The sequence below is a fragment of the Ailuropoda melanoleuca genome, chromosome 1 (genome assembly GCF_002007445.2).
Source record: "Ailuropoda melanoleuca isolate Jingjing chromosome 1, ASM200744v2, whole genome shotgun sequence".
NCBI lineage: Eukaryota > Metazoa > Chordata > Mammalia > Carnivora > Ursidae > Ailuropoda > Ailuropoda melanoleuca.
This window is the reverse complement of record NC_048218.1, coordinates 30231090-30258508: the sequence shown is the minus strand read 5'-3', so window position 1 is coordinate 30258508 and position 27419 is coordinate 30231090. Positions and strand designations below refer to the sequence as shown.

Genomic DNA, 27419 nt, shown 5'->3' with positions numbered 1-27419 from the left:
GAGGTCAGAGGAAACTGGTAGAGTCAACTAGAATTTTTTTTCCTGTCCATCTTACATAGAGAGTCATGCATATTACATAGTTTATATTTTTTAGACATAAAAAGGTTATTCATGATTTAAATCTGAGTTACATCAGTATAAATCTATAATATGAATCATGGTACTGAAGGAGGAAGAAATGAGTTCAAAAGTAAATTTATGTACTATCTTACTGTCTTAAATTTCACATTTAACAATTGAAACACAGTGGATTAGTAGAATAAAACACGGTCTTCAGTATTACAATACCACATTATAACTTTGGGTTCCAACAGGTATTAAATGCGTGATCTTACCGACATTTGATCTCTATAAATGCCATTGTTTCCACCTGTGACATGAATTGTATAATAATACCTATATTGGTTCAGTGGTGTTGTGGGAAATCCAGTGAGAAACTACATGTTAAATGTCAATGTAAATGGTGACACACTCCCTCTCTCTATATTAGTAATGGACATTCTAGTTATTATTGTTGTAGGTATACCTGCCTGAACTCCAGGTATATTTAGTTATCAAAAACTCCATAGAAAAGGAAAATCAAGAATTGTTTGTGCCATAGCAATTTTAACTTTTCTGAATAAACAAACAAAAAATATAAATATATCTGAAAAGAAATCTAGAATTAATATCTCATCTAAATTTCTATATATATATCTGATTCAACATTGTGAGAAAATTCCATTTTCTACAGAATCACCAAGAATATTCAGTTTAGGTGAGTATCATGAGTAAAGAATTTAGATGAATACTGATACTAAGAAACAAATTTAAGTCCTCTGTACATTTTTATTGTGAAATGCAGTGATCAACAGGGGATTCCACAAGAGAATTTAAGCCCTAATGCCCTAAGGCGTTCACTATGTGTAACAAATTGACTTTTCTTTCATGCATCTAGTTATTACAATTCTCAGGGGAATTGAGAAATGCCATGATTCAGATGAGGTATGCCGGTTGAGCAAGGCTGGTTTATCTTCCCAAGGAACATCCTGCATCCTTCCTGAAACTTGTAATTCTATTTAAATAGTTATACATATAGTCATGTTTGGACACTGAAACTAGAGAAAAGAAAGCCAAGGATTTCAGACCCACTTGTGAAGTCTAAGTCCTCTCATGAAAGAATTGTAATAAACGAAGACATTCTCAGTTCTAGCAGACAAATTAGTTTAGATGACAGTATGATTATAAACATAATTCTGGTGAGCATGTGGTTATTGCTCTAGTTTTTCATTATATATGTGTTCAAGATGCATTTAAGACCTTGGATGTCAAGGGCTTGAAGGAACAAATGATGATGTCTTTGCATATGCTCTTCCCTCTGCCTGGAATGTCCTGACCCGTATATCCTCTTTGTCTAACTCACTCATTTTTTCAGGTTCCAACTTAAATGCAACTTGTACAGACAAGTCTTCTACAAAACCCCGCTCTGCACATCTGCACTAGACTTATCTCCCAGCTATGCTGACCTTTGCCTTTTACTAAGTATTCTTCTTTTAATCTGTTAGCAATCCTTATTTGTAAATTACTCCTCTAATATACAGAAGATACTTGAGGGCCAGCAATATTCCCTGTCTGTCTTCTGATAGGAGCTCAATATGTATTTCTTGGGAAAAAATTATCTGAATGAAATATAAATCAGAATAATGTTTTCTAGCACACCTAGAATTGTTAAGTTCTTCATCTGAACATTCTTGATTTTATAACCCTACATACTTTATGTGTTTATTTTCTTATTCCCCTATAAAATGGAAAGGAGGTATCATTGACACTATTTCTTTTTTCTAAAAGCATGGTTTTCATTAGCTTAACAGTATGTGAAGGAAGAGACACTATACAAGTTAGTTCTGTGAGTAAATATATTTCTGTAAGTGTGACTTACAGATACAGAATTTTACAGGTGGAAATGACTTGAGAGATTGTGAATAGGCAAACTCCTTTATTTTTAAGAAGGAAGGGGGAGTCAGGGGATTTGATTTGCCCCAAATCTCTTCATGAATCTGTGTTGTGAGTCAGGAGCAAGAGCCAGACCTCTCAACACCAGATTTCTTCCTGTTCTGATTTTTCCTGTGACAGACTAGACCTGATCAACTCTTCTAAAATAACACAAGACAAGTCCTAACACAAAATCCACAGGTAAAGTGTTTTACTGGATTCATTTCATATAATTTTGCCACTTGTTTTATGTCTCAAATTCAGTATTTCCTATCTTGGTAAGTATAGAAAGTAGTATCTTCAATATATAGGGTTTAACAAAAGCCTCAGCTTATTTATCCATTGGGCACAAACATGGCCTTGTGTCAATTTGATTAATAATTCTGAACATCTTCTGGCTTTATCAGGTGTGTTAATGAGAATGTATCCAAGTTAGGGGCACCTGGGTGGCTCAGTCGTTAAGCGTCTGCCTTCAGCTTAGGTTATGATCCCAGGGTCCTGGGATCGAGTCCCACATCCGGCTCCCTGCTTAATGGGAAGCCTGCTTCTCCCTGTCCCACCACCCCCCGCTTGTGTTCCCTCTCTCGCTATTTCTCTCTGTCAAATAAATAAAAAAAGAATGTATCCACGTTCATCTTAAGCGATTGTGTTTGCCTCTGAATCTCATTAAAAAAATAAAAAATTGTCTGCCTTCGGCTCAGGTCATGATCCCAGGGTCCTGGAATCAAGCCCTCCATCGGACTCCCTGCTCGGGCGGGAAGCCTGCTTCTCCCTCTCACACTCCCCTTGCTTGTGTTTCCTCTCTCGCTGTTTCTCTCTGTCAAATAAATAAATAAAATCTAAAATAAATAAATAAATAAATAAAAATTAAAAATATAAAATAACAACAATTTAAATAGTAAGTTAAGCCTAACTTATGGCCATCCTGGGAAATTCTCTTCTGTCTGAAGTTCCTTTTTTTTTAATTTTAATTTAATTTAATTTTAAGTAAGCTCCACACCCAATGCAGTGCTAGAACTCATGGCCCTGAGGTTAAGAGTTGCATGCTGTACCAACTGAGCCAGCCACGGGCCCCCGAAGCTCCTCTTTGAAGCTACACTAACAACTAGATCTTAACCAAGTCCTTTAATTATCAACACTATTAAAATAATTAAATCTTCCCCGATTGCTTATTAGGATTATTATGAGAATCAAACCAGAGCAATGAAAGTGTTTTGAGGACTATGAATGATAGCCTTACTGTAAGGTGTTATTTTAAGTACTTCTGTCTTGATTTTCAGTTAATGTTCATTCTGCATTGGTATTTAAAACTTGGAGAGGTAAGAGACCCGTGATTTTTAACTAAGAATGAAAAAGAGCCCTTTTGAATTAGATATTCAGTGGACAAAACAGAACAAAAAACAAGAAAAACACTGATTAAACTGTACTATACCTTGTTTTGACCAATTTTTACGTGTGCATCAGATATATGAGTCGCCTTCTCCGGCATCTACGTTTAAGGGGCTCTACAGTTTATGGACTGCTTGCCCATTTTTGTCTAGGTCCCTTGAGACACCTTGTTGTAATTCCTAATAAAGTCCTCGTATGTCTATGTAAGCTCATTCAACCATCACGGAGAGGGCGCAAGTAGGTTTGGAAGCAAAGTTACTGTGGCAGAGGCTAAACACTGCCAGATAATGTATTTTCTACTCCAACAAATAGTCTGCTTCAGGAAACAGGAAATGATACACTATAAAATTTTCGAGTTTCCTCCAAGTAACGTAATGAACGTCCCTATGAGTACAAGTCCTAACATATGTGAAAAATCAGAATAATCTTGAACAATTTTGTTATTGTACAATGTTGATGTTTTATCCTGTTTTGCATTTCATGCTGTTTGTCAGAACTCTTTTAAGTCTCTTGAGATGATTCTGGCTTTCTGATTTTTTTTCCAAACAGGTTTCCTTAAAAACAGTTGTGAATATTTTTCTAAAATCTAATCCCACCCATAATGTCGGTTTCAGCCAAAGCAACATTAGAAGACGTAGTGGAGGACCTAGCAGATCTGCCCAAGCCACTTTCCGTACGGAAATCTGCCAACTGCTGAAACTCACTGGGCTGAAACCTAATGTGGATGTACGCTGCTGGTTAGCATCCATGATCCTTCAGTCAGAGTAGAGCTTCCAGAAAGTAATGGCTGAGACGTTTGAGTCATCAGCTAAAGAAAAGTTGTACCTCATAATTCAAAGTAATTATCAATTGTGTATACTAACCAGAAGTATTATAACTCTATGAAATGGACACACGTGGTCAGGTGACAAAGCCCATAACAAGAATTTCAGATTAGTTGGGTATACTAATCGAGAAAGCAGACTTAAAATGTTGTCCCTCCCCCTCCCCCACCTGCCTTTTTTCTCCCCTTATAATACATGCTTACTCAAGCAGCTGTGTTTCTTCATTTTCCAAGACTTTGATATACTTGATCGGGCTGTTTCATTTCTCCAAATAGCCAAGGACTAGTGAAATTTTACTACTGTCTGGGAGCACTTTCTTTAATTTTGGGTTAGAGTAGTTTGCCAAATTAAAGGTTTAATCTTTTGTGGCTGCAAGGATGGTGCTCTAACCAGCTTATATATAGGTATGTATTTTTGATATTCTATTAATGACAGATGAAATGCTTCTCTAAAGATGCAGTTTTAAAATTTATCTTCAAGCATTGCTTATAAAGCTTATCTGTAATTTAGCAAACACTTAAATGATAGCAAAATACATTTTGGTAAACTCTCTGTTTTAAAAAAAGTTGACTTTTCTTATTGCTTATAATTTTTGTGTTTGCTCAGGATGACCCAGACTTCCCTTGTTTTCTGTTTACCATAGGCAGAATGAATTGTAATCTTAAACGCAGAGTAGTAGACTGAGCAGTGCGCTTGATTGTACAAGGCATTCTTTCCGTGTTTTAACATGGCCCAAGATGCAGAACGCAAAGAAATTATTTTAAGCCTTAATCCCCCCTTAAAAGGGAGTTGGGATTTTTTTCATTATTTGTAACTGGCTAAGATTGACTCTATCTATTTCTCAATCTTGCATGTGTTATCACTTTTATTTAAGGATACTCTCTCAAAGAAGAATCCCAAATCTTATGCTGAGGCTGATATCTAAACTAATGCTGATTTTGCATCTTTTGTTCGAAGGATAGATGCTTTAAAAGCACTAATATTCTCTTGGTAACATCTGACCACTTCAATTTTATCTCCTTAAACCTGAAGAATTTGATAATATGATAAATAGTACACTTGTAAAATAATCTGGTGTGCATTAAGAAAATTACTAACAGATGGCACAGGTTTTCTCTTCTTAAATCTCACAAATCTAGGTGATCATAAGTCTTTAAAGGCTGATCACAGTAGAAACAGGCTCCTGTTAAGAGCATCATCTTGTGGGAAAATTTCAAGAGCAGTTGAACTCAACATGGGTAAAACTGGTTGAAAATAATGGAAATTTGTTTCCTTGGGTGGATAACGTGTAATTTCCTCAGGAACCCAGCATTTCATATTTCTTTGTCTTTGAACATTCATGGTGTCATTCTTTTCTCACCTAGACATATTACGCCACCATATTGCCCCATGCGTCATGCTTATAAAAGATTATGTCGGATTTCCTCATCTTTATTAGGGAAGCTTATAAATATTCTGTTTAAATTATAAACATGCCATGATAGTAAGTGCATGTTTATATGGGGAAAGAAGAACCATTCCTCTGTGTAGGAACTAATATAAAATATTTACCTAACTACACTTTACTTGCAAAGAACACATGCAGATGTCAAGTGTAAACATGCACATTTTCCCCCCTGGCAGCCAGATGGATTAAGGGCAATTAGGTTGGATACCAGATCAGTCAGGTTGAAATACGGAGTCAGATGGAAGGAGGGCCATCAGTCTAACATGCTCAGGCAGTCCACCAATAACACCTTTTTCTTTGCCATGCCATTGAATCGTGGGCTCTATGCATTTGCAAGATATTGCTAATTTATAGTTTGTGGTGTGGGATGCAAAGAAAATATGAATTCCTGCTTTTTGTTCAAAAGGAAGCACTCTATATAACCTTTATTTTGGACCTGTGGAGAATAAGCTCCAATCCACTTACTAAATGGTGTAGAACAAGTCTCTGATATTCTCTGAGCCTTAGTTTTTTCGTCCCCAAATAGGAAAATATATTTTCCTTTGTGAAACTGTTGTAAAAATCAAAGATGATGAATGCAACAGCATCGTGTATATAGCACAAGTTGATATATCACTATTTTCATTACCTACAATAATAATAATACAGATTGCTGTTTAAATACATTCATACATTTATGAAATGTACCACAGATTCACTGATACAATTTTCATGTCCTTTTGGAGAAAATCATCAAAGGCATTTTACATGTAGGGCTTAAATTTTTTCAGGGTTTAGGTTTTTGCAGGTGATTTTTTTTTTTTTTGGGAGGGGCCATAGAGAGGAAGAATCTGAAGCAGGCTCCATGTCTGCATGGAGTCCAAAGCAGGGCTTGATCTCACAACCCTGAGATCATAACCTGAGCTGAAATCAAGAGTCACACACTTAACCGACTGAGCCACCCAGTTGCCGTTAGGTTTTTGCAGTTGGTAAGTCCTTTAAAACCTGTTTTGTGGGGCATCTGGGTGGCACAGCGGTTAAGCGTTTGCCTTCGGCTCAGGGCGTGATCCCGGCGTTATGGGATCGAGCCCCACATCAGGCTCCTCCTAATGAGCCTGCTTCTTCTTCTCCCACTCCCCCTGCTTGTGTTCCCTCTCTCGCTGGCTGTCTCTATCTCTGTCAAATAAATAAATAAAATCTTTAAAAATAAAAAAATAAAACCTGTCTTGAATCATCAGAAAATTTAAATTTATTTATTACCTTGATAGTAAGTCATTAGAATTTGAATTTGTCTTCTGCAAGGCAATAGAAAATAGTGTACTTCTAACTTAAATTCTAAAATATCAAACCTTTTTCTGAAGTCATGAATGAAATCAAGGAATTCTAGGTATCTGCTTTTTTAGGTCTTGAAAAGTCTGATATCGTCTGTTATGTAGGTGGTGTGCTACATGCTAGGGATATGAAAAGTTCTTTATCATTATAGAATTTATATTTCATGTGGAAGAGAGGCAAGAAACATGGGATCAAGTTTGTTGTTGTTTTTTTTTTTTAATTGACTTTATCTTGTTCCTTAATCTTTGCACTGGCTGACATCACTTCCACCAGAACCTTTCCCACCACCTATTTTTGGAACCTCCTGCTGTTAGGATTTAACAATGACTATTAAACAGAATAATAGAATAGAATCATAGTCTATTACTATTTAGTTAATAGACTAGCCACTCATTAAGTTTGTGTGGATGCAATCTAAAAGTTACAAAATTCTGAATTTCAACTCAAAGTTCAAATACTTACAGACATGGGGTTAGGAGCAGTTCAGAACACTGAGATCATTAACATCATTCATACTTTTTGCACCACATTTTCTGTTCAGGACACTTTTGCCTTGAACAGAGAACTAAACTACTTGTAACCGAGAAAGATTGTCCTAAACAAATACCAGTCCTCTTTAATTTCTTTTTTCACGGATAGCTATAGAAATACAAGGGGTCAGGATACCTTTGTTTTTATTTCTTATTTGTCCGTGCCTTAATCATTAGTTCTCAGGAAATTGTGAGAAATGTGCGTGGGTGACTCTGAAGCTTAACATAAACCATCGAGAAGTTAATTTAAGCCCTCACTCCAACCTTTTTTCTTTATGAATTTAATGGCTTTTTCACATCCACAAAATACCCTACTTGCTTCCTTAGGCAATGCTTAGACATGTTTTCATTCGTCTTAACATGAGCAGTATTGGGGGAGAAGAGGGTTATTATTTTTATCTTACCATAGAGGAGGCACACATTTGCAAAATAACGGAGCTGAGTTCTGACATAGTCTTGTGATCAATAAAAGAGAGTGAAGCAACTGGCCATATGGATATTGAGTCTCTGACCCTGGTCTGATGGGCCCTGACTTCTGATTAATCAATTACGCTTGTCACTTGAAGTCTCCTCTTGCTGTCCTTTGACTCTGGGATTAAAATCCCACAGAATGGAAATGGGTGTTTACTTCAGCGTGTAGCTGCTTTAGGGATGTTTGTATTTGTAGAGAATCCCAACAAATAGGATGAAAGGATTTTATTGCTTTATACTTTTTCCAAATTATAAATGTTTCCATTAAGTACTACTCCTTACTTAATTTCCATAAAGTCGTTCTGAATTTCTGAATCCAAGAATCCCTTGCATACTCAACCTTGATTTGACTTTTTCTGCCATGGCTATGTATCTTCTTCAGAATACAAGTGCATTTAAATTTCAAGAGTAACAAATTATGCACAGTCTCTGGAAAAGGCATTATCTTAGCAAGGCATTTGGTGGTGAGGGAAATTCTCACACTGGACCAAAACTGTAGAGAAGACCTAAGTGTAAGAACTGATGGAGAGAAAAAGGGATTTACTGTTTGAAAAGTATTTTCAGCTGGTGCACTTGTAACTCGAAAGAGCCAAGTGTTTGAAAATGAGCTTTTTCTTCCCTCAAATAGTATGAGCATTTGTCATCTTTATTTCTACAGTATAGTCATAATTCCTCCATAGATTTTTATTTCAGGCTGTCCTAACAGTGACGGTATGTAAATTCAGAATTATAGCCAGATGGTTGGTTGAGGTGATAAAAAGCAAACCTGGTTTTGTAGAAAAGTGAAAATTGCCTGTAAGACTTTGTTTTTACCTTTAAAACAGCAGGACATTGTTTCATGAGACCTGTGAAGGAACTAATACATTAAGTTTAATAGCTATGAGCTAAATTAATTTTTCATATGCATGCAGAATACTACCACATAACACCTATAATTTTCATAGAGGTAAAAATCAATCAACTTTCTTACTTTTTTTTTTTAAAGATTTTATTTATTTGTTCGACAGAGATAGAGACAGCCAGTGAGAGAGGGAACACAAGCAGGGGGAGTGGGAGAGGAAGAAGCAGGCTCCTAGTGGAGGAGCCTGATGTGGGGCTCGATCCCATAACGCCGGGATCACGCCCTGAGCGTGAAGGTAGATGCTTAACCGCTGTGCCACCCAGGCGCCCCCCCAACTTTCTTACTTTTAGGTGATAGCTAGCAAAGGCTATTTTCTTCCCAAAGCGTCCTTTGTATTACTTCCTTTTTATAGGATTTACTTTTGGGTTCTGATCTTAATGATGGGGGAACCAGACACCTGGGAAATCAGCTAAAAGCCTTCCCTGTCTCTCTGCTCTCCATTTCACCAGCACCAAGCAGTTGTCTGCCCCTGGTTTGAAATACAGTAAATTAAAGGGGGCTTTCTTGGTGGATTGCTTTAGGCTACATAACTGTGACTCGCTCAAGAAAATGGGTGTCTGAGAGAAAATGCCAAACCCAAGTCTTCATATTGACTTTGAGTCACATGTAAGGGAAAGAGGTGCGTATTTAAGGAGACTGTGTTTCTTTTCTATTATTCCTTGTTAAAATGATTCACAGGAAGGTCCTCTGGTGATATAAACTCGATAGACAGAAAGGTAATAATTTATACCTTCACAAAGAAAATCCTCCTCTCCCTATAACTTAACTGTGTCTCTCTGTAGGGTGGCTTCCCCTTGCCTGCAATTAGCAATACGGCACTTCCTGACGGGGTCTGTAATCAAATTATCAGAGGTGTGCCTCTGCGGCAGCAAACAGCCAACTACCAGTTCATAAACTGCTATGAAGGAGAAATGAAAAGTTGAGTAGGGGAAATGGAAATAACAGAGCAATGCAGCTGCCGCAGGCCTAGGCAGCAGTTCTCCCAGGCCTGTGTTCTCAGCGGGCAGTTCCCCAAGCTGTGGCGAGCCACGTGCTCCCACTGGGATAATTGCCTTTTCTGCACGCGTCTCTTGTTGCTTCCCTCTGATGACTGAGTGTATTTAAACTCCTGGCTGAAACCGTGTTGGTTTTTAAATGGTATTGTAAAGTGTACTGGCAACAAATGAAATTGGATCATGTTCTCTTCTATGCATGCAGCCTAAGCAAATATGGGACACCAATAGAGGGATCCTAATTGCCTAGTTTTCCTCTCTATTCTACTCCTAAGAGAACAGTTGAAAGACCTACAAGTTATGGTTTTCTCCTTGTAATGCTGCCCCTTTTAATGTCCGCAAGAAAAAAGCAAAATGGTCATTTGATTGCTTTTGATTTGTCATTTTCATAATTTTTTTATAATGAATATGTACTTTACCCTGTCATCTTTTTATTATGTAAGATGTTTTGTGCAAACCCCATGGGCATTATTTACATTTTAAGTAGACTGTAGAACAGGAAATGGGCTTTGCATAAGAATGGCTGATGAGTCAATGGATGAGTCCTACCCAGGCAAAAACTTTTTACAGTGCGATTAAAATCTGAATTAATTTTCTAAATAATCCACAGTTAAAAAAATATTGTGAATACTACTCCATAATCTGTTTTTCTCAGTTTAACCCATCTCTGGGTTACAGCTGCTCTCATTGTGTCACGAGTCTGTATCGAACTGGTGATGAGTACAAGGCCGCTTTACCTAACAACCTTTCCCTGAACAGCATGAAACCAGGTCACATCTGAGCAAGGGATTGAGTGGGAAATATTTAAAACAATGCATTTTTTTCTTCCTTCTCCTCTCTCTCTCTCTCTCTCTAAGGTTTCTGTGAACCGAAATGATAAAGGAATAGGGAGAGGTGAACACTTTTCAGAAAATGAATTGAGAGATAGTAGTCTTTATGAAAAGTAGAAAGAGTGAGTAGACTTGGTTAGCCAGGAAGAACCATGGTTTGGCTGATCCTGTTGTATTGTTTATATATTTATTTAAAATGAAACGTATGAGACTTAAATATGAAATTGTGTTGTCATGGATACCTGAATTTTAAAAAGCATTATTTTTGTGGACAAGAGGACAAATAAGCAGAATAAATAAAAATTTTCTTGAAATTTGCTTATATACTAAGAAAAGTGTTTATGGTGACTAGAGTATTAGATACAAATTGTTTTAGGTCAGTGCTTTTTTGATAGTGGAAATTTATCAAACATTTATGTTTGTATCTGATTACTAACTACATTAAAATTTAGGTTCCAAAGAGTGAAACAAGAACACAATCATTAACATTGTATTCAGAAATGTAAAGTATCTAAATATGATATTAAAGAAGAACTAGTAAAAACATGAAATGATCTCATTCTAAACATGACTTTTTTATCATCTGTTCTTTTTGAACTACTTAAAGGTTTAAGAAATATTGTCAAATAAGAAATACAGCAATTTCTTTGATACTGTGTACCATCTGAATTATATGAATTATCTTTTGCTGCTTGCTTGTAATTTTTTTTAGATTGCTACGAGACATGTATTTTATCCAATCCTTTGTCTGTCATTTGTACATTTAATTCCACTACCACCAGTCTTTTTGCTTAATTTTGAATGCGGTAAAGCATGGTTGTTTTTGAAAGATGCTATTGTAGTGTGTGTTGTAGAAAACATGGACGCTTGAATCTGAATTGTTTGCATTAAAGCAACAAAAAAAGTGTTACTGCTTTTGCAGCCAGATGGGAAAGTTATTTTAATGCCCCTCCCCCCCACTCCCTGCTCAAGCAAGATATCTTTTTGGTTTATTTTTGTTGTTGTCTTTGTTGAATAAATGCTAAATTTGAAAAAAACAAACAAACCTAAAACCTGTTTTCATGACTCTTCTCTACATGTCTCTGTTGAAAGGGGTCCATAGGGACCGTCCAAAACTGTCCTGCATTTCCTTTCACCAAGGAGAATGTCTGGGGGCCAGGGCTGGCCATCTGGGGTACCTGCATCTCATTGTCACTAAGAAGTCTTAAACCCATGCAAAGTACTTCTCCTCGAGTTCACAACAGCTTGATATCCCTGCTGTAGGTCAGAGATCCAGGCAGAATTGACAACATTGTTGGGAACAAATATTCTACCCAAAGAGAGTTAGTAGTAAATTGTTTAAGGATGATCTATACTAGACTAGACTGTAATTCAAAGCCTCTCCTCTTATTTACTTTGCAAAAATAGTATAAGAACAGTGGTAAAGAATCAAGCTTTTCAGAAAAAAATAATTTCTAAGCTCGGGTGCCTTAAAAATGTCGCTCTTCATGTTAACCCTGCTTATCAAGGCTTTACTACCATAAATGAGTATTTCTGAGCCTTTAAAACTTTTTGAAAATTGTGAAAATTCAGTACTGCACAATTTTTCACTTGTGTGACAACACCTATGTATGTCTGATAGGTATTATTTAAACATATTTCTCCTTCAGCATTCTAAGTCATTTTTCTTTTAATCTGTTGTTATGATGTAGTTTAAAAATAGTATTTCTAGTAAGCAACACAGATATTAAATGCAAAATCTATTAAAGGAAATGAAATAAATTATATGACAGTTTGGAGGTTAGCAATTCGAAATCGTCTTTGAAGCCCTTAATATAATTAGTGGTTTCATTTTTGGTCTGCTGAATTCAAGTCACATTAAGTTAATGTAATTAAAAGCAGAAAAGATTTTGTGTAGCCAAACTAGTTAATTAGCCCCAGTTGGGTTAGTATGTTAAGCTAGAGGTGTATGGCTAACGTTGTGAGGGTGATGCCTGAAAAAAAATTCCTGTGTAGCAGATACTGCGAATCATCTGACTTGCTTTAGGGTAGAAAATGAAGACATACCAAGGAGTTCATTTTAAGTTCATCTTTATTTCTGATTGTAAGTACTGATTGCAGGGTACGCTATATACTTCACTGAATAACCAGACAAAAAGCTTACTTAATTTACCTTTTTAAAGAAAACATGTTTCTGTGTGTACAAAGATAATCAGTTTTTCTTCTTATATTCTGGAAATAAGAATTCTGATTGAAGTTCTAATTCTGATTTTTTCATGCTTACTGGAAATATAAAATGATTCTCTTTTCAGTTAAAAGCTACACCTTATACCTGATTTTTCTATGTTATCTTGGTATTTGTAAATAGTCTAGTAAAGATGAAAACATTCTGCGAAGGGATTTTCAGNTTCATGCTTACTGGAAATATAAAATGATTCTCTTTTCAGTTAAAAGCTACACCTTATACCTGATTTTTCTATATTATCTTGGTATTTAGTAAATAGTCTAGTAAAGATGAAAACATTCTGCGAAGGGATTTTCAACAGCTTTAGAGAAATCTTTAAGTACTAGGAGAGAAGACGTTTCACCCTTAGGGAAAATGACCGTGTATTATGTTTTAAACAGAAAAATGCTAGTTCATAACAATCCTGTATATCAAATATATTGATGTGTTCTATACCTTAATGTCTCTGAAACACTTTTTTAAAAAAATTCAGAGGCTGATACTTAAAACTTTAAAATTCACTCATATGTGGTACATAATAGTGCTGAGGACCATATGGGAAGGGAAGGAAAAGTAAATGGAAAGAAATCAGAGAAGGAGAAAAACCATGAGAGACCCTGGACTCTGGGAACCAAACAGAGGGTTACAGAAGGGAGGGGTGTGGGGTAATGGGGTAACCGAGTGCTTAAAAAAGAAAAATGTAAATAACGTTCACCAAATAAATAAATAAATAAAAATAAAATAAAATTCTTTACCACTTTCTTCTTTTTTTCCTCTTCTGTCTCCTTCCCAAAAAAGAGCAAGTCCTCTGCAAGACCTTTGTTCTGTTTTGTTTTTATCAAGTATGTAGATAGCTGAGGCCCCCCTTTAAGCACTGTCTAGAGCTTATGGAAATGTGGGTTTCTAATGTGGCTACCACCATGGTCTGGTAAGGTATGTGGTAATGAGGAAGTAGGACCTCTGCCTTAGATTTTTGACATAGGCTAGATGCCAGCATATTGTCTGAAAGTTTAACGCCGTTCTGCTTCTCCACCACCCGGATTATGTTAAAAAGAAGTGTTGCTTCAGTGCAGTGTTTAACATTGTGTCTGTTCATTATACAAACTCGTTTTTGATAGGTTTACAATTTGGCTGTCAGATCCAGTTGCAGGAAGAGACCTGCCAAGACATATTTCTTAACTTGTTTTAAATATGGCTATTTTCACATTTATAGTGTTTTGTATGTGTTAGACATATTTTTCCTTTCTATGTAGAGAGGAAATGTCAATTTTTGATTTACAAAGGGGCACTGAGATTTAGAATGTATAACGTCACCCTTTACAATAAATATTATTATATGACTCAACATAAAATGGTGATGATTAATAATAGGTCCTGCTTGAGAGTCGGTATGTTATATTTGATCAGGGTTATAATACTGCGTTTTCCCTGTTCTTTTGTTTATTGACAAAAACAGGCCCCCGTGTAGTGTACAATTGTGACCATAGAGAATAAAATGATGGCTTTTGCTTAGCTCTGTTTCCATTCAGCCATTTACATAATGTCAGAATCAACTTGAATTTATAGAAATTGAAGACTACCATTTCCACCCATTATTATTATTTTTATATTATATTATTTATATTATAATATTATATATATATATTATATTTCTCTATTTGCTGCACTTTGTTGTTTCTTCCTTCACCTTTGTCAATTTCGGTCTCTGACATGTCTAAGGAGATAAGTTTTTTCCAGGCTTGGTGAGGCTTGTTTAGTTTTCTATTTAAGTTGCCATGTCTGCTTGGAGACCATAAACCATTATTGCCAGTGAGTACAGAATGGAATGCAGTATTTTATAATGACATTGTCTTACTAGCAGGGTAGAAGGTGTGTGCGTGGGGCGGGGGGGTTATTTATACTAATCTCAGAAGTCGTAGCACTGATTTCCCGAATAGAATAAATACTTATTATTTTGTCTAATTTTAAGTCCTCCTTCCTGTTGTCCTTTTTTTTTTTTAAAGATTTTTTATTTATTCGACAGAGATAGAGACAGCCAGCGAGAGAGGGAACACAAACAGGGGGAGTGGGAGAGAAAGAAGCAGGCTCATAGCAGAGGAGGCCTGACGTGGGGCTCGATCCCATAACGCCGGGATCACGCCCTGAGCCGAAGGCAGACGCTTTAACCGCTGAGCCATCCAGGCGCCCCTCCTGTTGTCCTTTTAATCGAGCATTTATCCTTAGGCCAGAGCCAGGCCTTTAGAACAAAATTTCTCAACCTCAGCACTATTGACATTTTGGGTGTGCTAATTCCTTACTTGTGGAGGACTCCTCTGTGCATTGTAGGCTGTTCCAAAGCCTCCCTGGCCTCTAACCCCCAGGGGTTAGTAACACCCCTGCTCCCCCTGTAATGATAACAAACACAAATATCTTAAGACATTGCCGTATATTTCCTGGGAGAGGGCAAGTGATTGCCTTCATAAAGAATCCCTGTTTTGGAGGAAATAAGAACATATTTGGCCTGAGAATTACTTGTTTCTAAGGCTTTGCTATGTTGATGCAAATAAACATTTTTTTCTGACAAAACCAATGGAAGATGTGTTACTAATTAATTTTAATAAAAAGCTTCTGGATGTAGCCTTACAAAGGAAGGTTGGTTTTGATTAGGCAAATGTCTCTTTAATCATTAAATCCATAAACATAATATATAATTACGATAATGTGCAGGCATTTTTCTAAGTACTTTATATGATTTATTTCATGTAACTAACTCTCTATATCCTTGGAGATGTGTGTTAAAAGAATCCCTATCTTAGAGATGAAAAACAGAGTACAGAGAAGTGAACGTCTTGCCTGACCTCACATGTAGATACTAAGAGGAGGTGATTCCAGGGCCCATGCTCACTTTGCTTTCCTATGTGAATGTATCTACTTTTGATCAATTTGAAAGATTATCTGGGATTTAGAAATATTCTCTTTTTTTCTCCCCCTAAGTTTTTTTATATATTTTCATTTTGAGTTTGGTTCCAACCAGATTATGTTGGTAAAGAACACCGTGGTGGGGGGTGCAATTTAGTTGACTTCATGTAGCCATTGATGATTAATATCTCTGCTGTTATTCAAGAAAAATATGCGTTTTTCAAAAAATGCCTTATAAAGTTAATATTTTTATTTTGGGCTTCAGTTATTTTAGTTTATTTTTTCATTGATACAGAGATTATATATAAATGAACAGGTACGATAAATGTAAGCTTTTAGTCATATTATGATTCTAATGAAGAGAGCTTCTTGAGACACCTGATTCATTTAAAAACGTTTCTTGTAGAAATAAATGTCATAGTGGTCCCTACAACTAGTATGTACTTACAAAGGACAGAGAAAATATTTCATAAAATGCCTGGTGGGTTATTTTTAATTTGAACAATAAACATGGTTTAGGAAAGCAGTCTGTAAAATGAAATCTTATAGAAGAAGGGCTTCTCTGTTTATATTTAGTAGCAAAACATAGCTATGTGTCACCAAAGCATAAGTCCCCTGGCAGATGGATTTAGAAAAGTTTTCCAGAATTGAGCCAAGTGTGAACACAGTAGACTCTTAGCATCATAGAGGTTAGGAGTCCCTGCACAGTCGAAAATCTGTGTGTAACTTTTGATTCCCCCCAAACTTAACTAATAGCCTGCTGTTGATTGGATGCCTTACCCGTAACAGAAACTTAGTATTTTGTATGTTATATGTATTTTATACTGTAGTCTAATGATAAAGTAAGCTAGAGAAAAGAAAATGCTATTAAGAAAATCATAAGGAAAATACATTACAGTACTATACTGTATTTATTGAAAAAATCTGCATGGAAGTGGACCTGCACAGTTCACACTCATGTGTTCAAGGTCAAGGGTATAGCTAGAGCTGTAGGAAAAGGGTGTGAGTACTTGATGGCTTCTTTGGATGGATTCTTCCATATTGATGGCTTTCTTTGAATTTGTAGTTCACCTTAGTTATTGCTTCCTCCCATTCACCGCAACACTGGAATTTCCCCCTGTCTGAGAATCCCCTAGCAGCCCCCTCATAACTCATGTTAACAAAATTTCCCTTCTTCTCGATGTATAGGGATCCTTTCAAAACAGAACGGTGTTGGGCTGCAATATATAATGTTAATTGGTGCCCCACGTGCGCATCAGCAAGTTGATTTAAAACTCTACCTTCCCAAGTATTTAAGATTTGTAAAAGTAAATTAGTACTATGTTCTATTGAAGCTGTAAAAATGTCTGTACTGTTGAAAATTATTTATACTTCATCATTTTTTGACTCTCATTTTCCTCCATGTTTGAATATATTTTTAAAATTATTCATAAAGCCTATATTTTATTGTGGATATGACTCACTGACTTAATCTTTAAAGCAAAAAGAATACTTAAGAGCATTTGTTGACTTCCTCTTATTTTGCTGTAACTTTTACTAATTAACGTACAATCCCTTCAGAAATGAAGCAGCCACCTAAATATGCAAAAACATTTCAAGTTAGATCACGAGGCCTAGGAGGAGGCTCAATGCCTTGACCAAAATTAAAGAACCAATAATGGAACATCCTCTAGGACCACATCTCAGATCATTGAACTTTCCTATCAGGAATAGAATTTGTGGGGCGCCTGGGTGGCNAATACTTAAGAGCATTTGTTGACTTCCTCTTATTTTGCTGTAACTTTTACTAATTAACGTACAATCCCTTCAGAAATGAAGCAGCCACCTAAATATGCAAAAACATTTCAAGTTAGATCGCGAGGCCTAGGAGGAGGCTCAATGCCTTGACCAAAATTAAAGAACCAATAATGGAACATCCTCTAGGACCACATCTCAGATCATTGAACTTTCCTATCAGGAAATAGAATTTGTCACCTTCATTCTTGCTGGAATGATTTTGTTTCCTCAAGATTTTAGAAATGTTTATGGAAAGTGTTTCAAAGTAAATACATGACAAAAGGTAACAGCGGATCTTAATAGTATGGATCTTGATATGATTTTCAGATTTTCTGAACCTCAAGAAGTCAAGCTTATTAAACTCAAGTTCATTAAATCACCATTATAACAGTGCTGTGGGCTGTGTGTTTCCTGTCATTTGCACATCTCATGTAGCGAAAGACATATCTTGGCTAAAATCTGTTCCCACTTGCTAAGTGACATTGGGCAAGTCACTTTCCTTCCACATTTTTTTTTTTTTTTTACTATTGATAACCTATTGTGACAAGTCCTGAGACTAACAGACAAATAAGATATGCTTCCCTGCCTCAGAGTTCACAGTCAGGGTGGAAAGCTGGCACTGAAATGCAAAATTAAAATATACTGTGATGATGGGCATAGTTGGAGCTTTATGGGAGAGGAGATTACACTCTGCAGAGCTGCTTGTTCCTTAAGTGAAAAATGAAGTGAGTAGAACACTTGCCCTAACAGTCTCACAGCAGGCTTATGATAAAGACCAAAATTTAAATGATACATTCACACAAAAGCCACTTTATGAAACATAAAATAGCACTGTGAACCAATAGCCTGAAGGTTGGGTGTACATTTGAATTAAGACTCCCACTTTGAGACTTTCTAATGGGATAGTTGCACACGAGAGAAAAGATGATGATTTAGAAGAGGAAAAAATGAAATATCTTCAACATCTATCAACAGGGGAGTAGTTTGGTAAAATATGATAAATCTGTACAATGAATACTGTGTGTCATCGAATACTATTTAGTCATTGAAATGGTTGGGGAGGATCTGTCTACAAGGTCTTCAACATTTAAAATGTAAAAATACTCTCAGCGTATTATTGAGTTGAAAATGCATACAGAAGAACATATACCAAATTATTCCACTTTAGTAAAAGTGTGTGTATAGATGTAGAGATAGAGGTCGATCTATGGCTATGTCTGTATATTGTGTGTGAGAGAGAGAAGACTGCATACAAAATATTGACAATTGTTAACTTTTGGAAGACTTGTTTGTTTTTGCATGACATTTATTTCTTTGTGTTATTCAGTGTGAAATTTAGTTAAGTATATATGTAAATAATATATCTATCTTGTCACTGCTATAAACCTTTATAGAAATGCTTCCTTGGATGACAGACTAGATTTTGTGTATAAAAGCAGTTTGTATTCAACAAAAATCATTCGAGTGATGACTATGTGTAGGCATTATTCTAGGTGTGAGGGAGAGAGTCATGAGCAATACGGTGTAAAGTCCTTGTGTGGTTTTTGTAAAGGTACCTAGAGAATCATGATTATTATTTTAATAAAATGACTGAAAAATGTTAAGTTCTAAAAACCACAGAAATTAAAACTGCACTGTTAATATTTGGTTTGTCCTAACACATAAAGTCCTAACACATCTAGTTTGGGTGTCTAGATTGAAACTAAGGAATTTAGGCCCTCCAAGACACTATGACCCCGCCTTTTTAACTAGTGGTTTCAATTAACTCCAAGTTTATGATGGAAAAAACATCCATTTGAATAGTTCTTTCCTGCCTGCCTTTGCTTTGCTTTTTCTTCTCTCCGTTTCTCTCTCTCTCTCTCTGTCTTTCTCTCTCTCATGAGTACACTATACAGAATAACTGTGAGGTTGAGGTCAAACCTACATGAAGAAACATTCTAGAAGTTATCCCTGACAAAACCTTTCCAAGGTTCAGAGCATTATAGATATTCCTGGGTAATTGAACCCAACTCTGCACCAAAAGCCTATTAAATTAAGTAAAGGTAGTTCAATTTCGCAACCTGATCTTAATTCATGGTCAACTTCAGTCTATTTATTGTACTGGAAGTCTGCTTACATTTGTAATTAATTCTTCTTCAAATAATTAAATGTTCAAGAGTGTGTCCAAATGACTTTCAAGATGATTTATTGGGATCTGTTCAGTCTCTGCCTCCGAAGTCCCTGGGAAACTACTTGGACAGCGGCAACACCTATGTGTTTTTAGATCATGTCAGTTTCTGCACTGTTTGAGATCTTTAACGATATATTCCTTTAAAGCAACTCTGACCAATGAAGTAATTAGGGATGTTTTTGTTCCCACATCTTCTAGTATTAGAATATGCTTTCTTAAAATCACTTATAGCTAATCGGAATTTACATATTAATTATACTCATATGGTATTAAGAATTTCCTTTTTCCCCCCCTGCTCGCTAACCAAATTATTCACGCACTTGTTTGGTTTTCATATAACTAAATAATATGAAAGAACTTGGCCAGTTTAGAAATACAAATTTCTAGTTGTACAGAATGTAATAACTGTATAAGAAGGTGTAGGTAAGTAAAAGTGTTTGGCCCCTTTCATATGGTATATTTGGCATTAATTTTGTCTAAAGTTACTACCTATAAACACAGCAAATACTGCACATCAGCTTTTTGGTATAATTATGCTTTGTTCTTTGTTTGGAAAGTAGACTTCACTTATGAAGACTTCTGTCATGTCAACATGGCTAAAATAATTTTAATAGTATTCCTGTAAAACTTTTTTTTAAGATACGAGGCGGAAAGCTCATGATTACTTACACCCGCAAAAGTGATGCTGGCAAGTACGTTTGTGTTGGTACCAACATGGTTGGGGAACGTGAGAGTGAAGTGGCGGAGCTTACTGTTTTGGGTAAGTGAAATGTATCTAATCTGCTCGCTGTAAAGTAGATCTCTTATCATTTTTCAGTTTCTTTATGGCAGGGGGGAAGAAGTCACATTTTTGGGTAAGTGAAATTTATCTAATCTGCTCGCTGTAAAGTAGATCTCTTATCATTTTTCAGTTTCTTTATGGCAGGGGGGAAGAAGTCACATTTTTAGACGGTAAATGAATATTTTTGCAGGGTGGGAGAGGAGACAAGAAAGTAATCAAGTAACCGGCACTAAAGTAGCCAAGAGCTGGGAAGAAAACTAGGAGAAAACTCAAAAACTAGGGCGGGGCTTCTAGAAGAAAGGAACTATGTGAAATAATTTTCTAAATAATATTTGAAATTATAAATGTCTTTATGGACATCTAAGATGGTTTTTAGTCTGTTCATTTTTATTTGTTCTTGAGATGGCTTTTTCTAATTTTAGAGAGACCATCGTTTGTGAAGAGACCTAGTAACTTGGCCGTAACTGTGGATGACAGTGCAGAATTTAAATGTGAGGCCCGAGGTGACCCTGTGCCTACGGTACGATGGAGAAAAGACGATGGAGAACTGCCCAAATCCAGGTACAGATCGGAATTTGGTGATATGATTCATCCACTCGGAATTTCTACTGTTCTTATTGGACCATCGCTTATATACGTGCCATTAGACTAGTCTACTCCAGACTTTTTGATCAGGGACCAGATGTAATATTAGAAATAATTAGAATCAGGAGGAGGCTATCATGCTTTCTCTCAGGATTTCGCATAAGAACTATAGATTCATGACCCCTGGCTTGCCCAGGGAACTCTTGTAGAATGTGATAGTCCTTCAACAGGTTTCTCTTCTGTCCAACCAGAGCACAATTAATAGCCATTTCTTGTATGAGGGTAGATAGGAAAGGGAAGGGAGGTATAGCAGTAAAGATATAGGTAGGAGCCAATTAAAAAGCAGGTTTCTATTTCCTTAGCTACAAAATCACCAGGGAAGGGCAGGAGAAGTTAGAGTTTCTTGATATCTGTCAAGTGTTTAAATTGGTTAAGAGCAGAGGTATACTTGCAGCCTCAGGGAATGAGACAGTGAAATGAAGCTTTCAGGTGTTGTCTTTAAGCTGTCTGTCCGTTCATTTGGCAAACATGTGTTGAGCCTTGCTAGGTTTTGGGGTTACGGTGGCTCAGACAATAGTTTCTGCTCTCAAGGAGCTCCCAAAAGATTTGAGTGTCTGGATACAGAATAACATGGCAAACCTTTGTCACATAGATGGAGACGTGGGGGAGTAGGAAATCAGGAGACGGTTCTTACAGGAAAGTGACATGTAAGCAATGCCTTGAAAAATATGTATAAATTTGAAAAGCAAGAAAGAAGAGAAGAGTATTCCGGGAAAAGAGACATTACAACATAGACACAAATCTGAGAAAGAACATCACACGCTTTGAGTGGTGGAAAGTTTAGCATGGCTAGCTCATAGGGCAGATGGCAAGAAGTTATATCAGGTTGGAGATACTGGGGCCAAACGATCAGGGGCTTTGTATAATAGACTGAAAAAGTTTGAATCATATTGCATGCACACCGATCAGTCAAAAGGGATTAGTATGAACAGGATTCATTTTTTTTTGAAGATCTTATTTTTAGGGGCACCTGGGTGGCATAGTCGGTTGAGCGTCTGACTCTTGGTTTCAGCTCAGGTCGTGATCTCAAGGTCATGAGACTGAGCCTCCCGTCAGGCTCCACACTCGATGAGGAGCCTGCTTTGAGAATCTCCCTCTCCTTCTGCCCTTCCTTCCAATGCACACTCTCTCTCTCTGTCTAAAAAATAAATAAGTCTTTTAAAAAAGATTTTATTTTTGAGTAAGCTTTACAGCCAATGTGGGCCTCCGACTTACAACCCTGAGTTCAAGAGTCACATGCTCTACCAACTGAGCCAGGCAGACACCCCAAACAGGATTACTTTTTAGAGAAAATAACTTTTAGCCCTGTGGATATTACATTAATGTGGGGCAAGGCTAATGGCAGGTCTCCATTGTTGTTTTTGTCCAGATGAGAGATGTGGATTGCCTGAACTGGGGCAGGAGATAGGGGTAGGGGTCCATAGTAGAGAGAAATTTCTGAGACTAAACTGATGAATTGGATGATTTGTTAGATATAGAGAGCTGCTGGAGGAAGATATTGGGAGATTGTATTAGGAGAAGTTGGTTTTATGATGGGGAAAGAAAGAAAGCTGTATTTGACATATGAAATATTAGGTACCTGTGGGATATGATGTCTAACTATCAGTTGGGATTATGAATTTGGAGCTTCATTGAAATAGGGTTTGGGAATGTTTGTGCAGCTGATCAATATATAACGTACAGTAGCTAATATAACTCAGGGATATTATGTAGAGTAAAAAGAGGACTAAAGTGAAACTTCGAAAGAAACCCAACATTGAAGGGGAGAGAAGATGAGGCAAGGCAAGTAAACTCTGGGATGAGAGCCTGGGTTCAGGTATCAACTCTGCCACTAAACTAGCTGGGAACCAAAGCCAGGCTACCTTACTTTCTTATGCCTCCAATTTCTCATCTGAAAAATGGAGATGAGTACAGTACTTCATACAATTGTTTGTTTGTTTGTTTATAATTTGTTTGTTTACTTGAGAGAGACCGCACAAGCGGGAGGAGCGGAGGGAGCGGGAGAGAGAAACTCAAGCGGACTCTGCCCTGAGCACAGAGCCCAATGTGGGGCTTAATCTCACGACCCTGAGATCCCAACCTGAGCTCAAACCAAGAATCAGACGCTCAACCGACTGTGCCACCCAGGCGCCCCAATACTTCATGTAGTTGTAAGAATTTTAAAAGGTGAAAGCTATAAAACAAAGTCCAGCATAGAATAAGAATTTATTTAATGGTTCCCATCTTTTAATTTTAGTACGAGGACAGTAGCTTGAGGAAAGAAATGAAGAAGTGCCAACTTTGCCCAAAAATATCCTTTTAGAAAATAGTTTAATTGTTTAGCCAACGTAATTGGGAAAACAGGTTCTTTCTATCTACATGCTTCCATAGAGGGACGCCACATTTCACCTTTTGTTTTAAATTTTCTGAAGAGAATGTTGCGCGTTATTGATTTGCTGCCTTAGCGTATTGCTAATGATGGGATTTTTAAAGTAACTGTGCATTTGTTTGGTATGTCACTAGATACGAGATCAGAGATGATCATACCTTGAAGATTCGGAAAGTGATGGCTGGTGACATGGGGTCATACACTTGTGTTGCAGAAAATATGGTTGGAAAAGCTGAAGCATCAGCTACTCTGACTGTCCAAGGTAGGGTTTGTGATTGCTTTATCATATGAAGTATAATGTTGATATTAGAAGAAAATATGATTTAATTGAGTAGTTTACATGAAATATAGACTTCAAATAGTGCTATAAATATTTCATTCAAACATAATTTAGAGAAATTATAATTTTGCCTATGGGAGCTCTGTAAGTATTTATTACAGGAAATTTCATCAAGTTGTTAAAATTATGGAGAGTTCTGTCTTGGTGAGGTAGAGAAGGGTGTGCTTTGATCTCTGGGCCTTCAGACATAATGACAGCTCTTACCATGAAAACTTTGTCTTTAAATGGAAAAAAAATCTACCGGTCCTTCAGACTGTGCACTTTCGAGGGTCTGTACAATTCAGAACACCAAAATAAGAAAATTCCATTTCCCTCTAAAATGTATGATTCATCCACAGAGTAGGGACTTCTGCCATCCTTTTTTTTTTTTTTATTCGTACAGTCCTGTGAAACAACAGACATTCAGTAAATATTCGTTGAATGAGTTAATTGCCTCTGCACTTTGCTAATTCTGATACAGATTTATTACTTGATGTTATATGAACCCAAATGGATGTCTCATTCTATGGCTACACGTTTTTGAATGTCAGACTCATGCAGAAATGGTTCTTTCACCTCCTTTGTATCCATAATCCAGATGTTTTTCATTTTCATAATCCCTTTTCCCCTTTCTTCATGATGTCATAACGATTATTTCTCACTATGGCTCATCGGAGAACTCTCATTTTTTTTTTTCCTTTTTAGGGACAAATTCTTTATTGTGGAATTTCAAAGACAATGACCTTTAAAAAACATTTTGCTCATGAAAAAACACCCCTATTTTGACAAGTATATAAAGTACACAGGGATTTGGGTCCTAAACCACTTAGCTTGTTTCTGGGTCTGACATTAGCAACACTTGACACTGTCATCCTTTCTGAACTGTCTCCTCTAAGGCTATTATGAAGAAAAAGGTGGCTTTTGAGGAGTGCTTCTACTGTGGGCTTTCTATAAAAGAGCCTTGTGGGCTTTTTACAGTTAAAAAAAAAAAAGAAGAAGAAGAAAAAGAAGAATATTTTCTTCCTTTCTGTAAAGCCATCACGTCCCACTTTGGGGTTTTTAGCTGAACCTCATAAAAACAAAAGAAAAAAAAAAAAGAAAGAGAAGATCAGGAACAAACATTGAATTTCTAAGGCCTAGACTACTTCTCTTTAATCTAAGTTAGACCTGAACTCCATGTAAGACTAAAACTGTAAGAAAAGGAAACCCCTTTACGTTTAGAGAAAGCGCCAATTTAAGAGATGTCAAATCCCAGTTCAAAAGCCCTCCAGAGCGAGTAAAAGGAGCCCAGACAAGACATGAAAAGGTGTGTCTGTCTTTAGGCAGTTGTGACAGGGAGGCTGATTGTCTATCACATTAGTCAAAGAGATATGTTTCACTTTATGCTTGAAGTCCTTTACTTTGCGAGTCTGATGCTTTTATTAATAACAGCCATTTCTCCGTGTCTACAGTGGACATTGAAATCAAAATAGAATTTCTTCCTACAATTTTATTTATTTTTAAATTTTTTTCCTTCAATTTTAAACTCCTCCTGCAATTTTAAACTGAATCCAAAGCTAATTCAGCCTTAAGTTTTCCATATGAAATTTTTACTCCCTAAGCCTGAATTTCAATGGAAATTGGGTACAAATGATCAAATCTGGAAACTACCTTAAGATTTTAGAATTTTTTATTTCAACTGCATTGGGTTTTCTATAAATCTATGAAAGATCTGTATATTGGTAAGAAGGCATTCCTTTATCCAAATATTAAAATAAAATTTGCATTTTAATATTACTGTTAAAATATCTTTAACATTTTAGGATAATATGCATACTATGCCAAAGAAAGTAGCATGATTCCCAACTGCAGAAGATAGCTAAGAAAAAAATACAAAAGTTTACAAAGGAAACTTGAGAAGTTGTATTTTTTTTCTTCATTTGAGATTGAATACAGAAAAATATTGCTTACTACAAGGAAAACTAATTTGAAATGAATCCATTTGATAGCAGGAAACGGTTATAATAAATTCAGTAGTGTATTAATTTCTGTATTTTATTTGTGTTTCATTTTTAAAAGGAAATATTGGAGTCAGAATGGGCTCAAATAATCTTCCTTTCCTTCACCCCTCATACAAAAAATACTTAGTTTTGGGAGTTGATGTTGGGCAACAAAACTCTGTGCTCCAGGTAGAAGTTACTGGAAAAAAAACACTCTTCAATGAGGGTGCCCGTTGGATTTTCATACCCAGTACAGACATAATTAGTTCTAATATTTAAAAAATAGACTTGATTTGAGAATCACTTCTTTTTTTCCATTTTTGAAATCCCAATTCCGCTTTATTGGAGACTCTACCTGTACATTTTTCTTTCGATATCCCTTCTAAGGATTTTCTTACTTTTCATACTTGCGTAGTCTTCACAGTGCTCAGCATCATACTGGTCATAGAGTTGGCACGTTATTTAATAAATACTGTTACAATTTGAAATACGAATATGGATTCCAACCTTCTGCTTGATTGGTGAAAATATCATGGGGACGTCCTGAGAGAAATTCAAGCAACTTCTGGTGGCTTTGATTCTGAAGGCCAGTAATTAGGTTCTGTTGGATCAAAGTTGAAGAGACTGCCATCTTATGACAGCTGCCTAGTGGTCTGTGTTTGAAAGGGACTGGAGCCAAACCTAGAACTAGGCAGAGTGTCCTAAACTTACCTGAAGTTTGTTATCTGAATGTATCTGAACTTATATTATCTATACTTATCTGAAACTTATTCAATATGCCGATTATCTGGGATGCCCCTGGAGAACCTGATTTGAGAACCTGGGTCTCAACACAGAAATTTTGTTTTTATTTTTTTTTTGTTTCTGTTTTTTTTTTTTTTTAAGATTTTGTTTATTTATTTGAGAGAGAGAGGGAAAGCCTGAGCAGAGAGAGGGGCAGAGGGAGAAGCAGACTCCCCGCTGAGCAGGGAGCCTGATGTGGAGCTCGATACTAGAACCCTGAGATCATGACCTGAGCCAAAGGCAGACACCGACTGAGCCACCCAGGCGACCCTGTTTTTGTTTGTTTGTTTGTTTGTTTTGTTTTTAAAAAGTAAGCCCTATGCAGTCTCCACACTCAGCGTGTGGAGATTCTCTCTCCATCTCCCTGTGCCCCCCAACTTGTGTGCACTTTCTCTCTCCAATAAATAAATTAATCTTTAAAAAAGTAAAGTACGAAGCCCCATGCTCAGTTCGCAACCCCAAGATCAATAGTCACATGCTCTACTGACTGATTCAACCAAGTGCCCCTTTATTTTTGATTTTTAACAAGCAAGTTCATGAATCCCTGGAGTGAGGACTCACTTGAACTGGTAGAAAGAGTAAAGGACTTTAAAATTTTTCTTTGGAGTTTGGGTATAATGAGAGCTGGAAGAAATGTACTACAGAGAATTGTGTAGCTAAGAGCATGGACGTTGGAGTCAGAATTTAGTTGAATTTTGTTTCTTGCATTGACTGACTGCGTGACCTAGAAAAGGTGATTTAAACTTCTTTTTTTTTTTAATAATTTTTTATTATATTATGTTAGTCACCATACAGTACATCCCCGGATTCCGACGTAAAGTTCGATGCTTC

The 27419-nt window shown here is 36.5% G+C and overlaps 1 protein-coding gene across 13 annotated transcripts in view; it reads left to right on the top strand.

Annotated features, from left to right (window-relative positions):
* ROBO1 (roundabout guidance receptor 1) overlaps positions 1–27419 on the top strand; it is a 1105499-nt gene that overhangs the window by 974342 nt on the left and 103738 nt on the right. For all 13 annotated transcript variants that reach the window (XM_034656904.1, XM_034656884.1, XM_034656901.1 and 10 more), the window contains 3 exons: positions 20353–20473; positions 20917–21055; positions 23642–23769. In XM_034656904.1, the coding sequence (XP_034512795.1) occupies positions 20353–20473; positions 20917–21055; positions 23642–23769 (388 nt within the window). The remainder of the gene's footprint in view (positions 1–20352; positions 20474–20916; positions 21056–23641; positions 23770–27419) is intronic.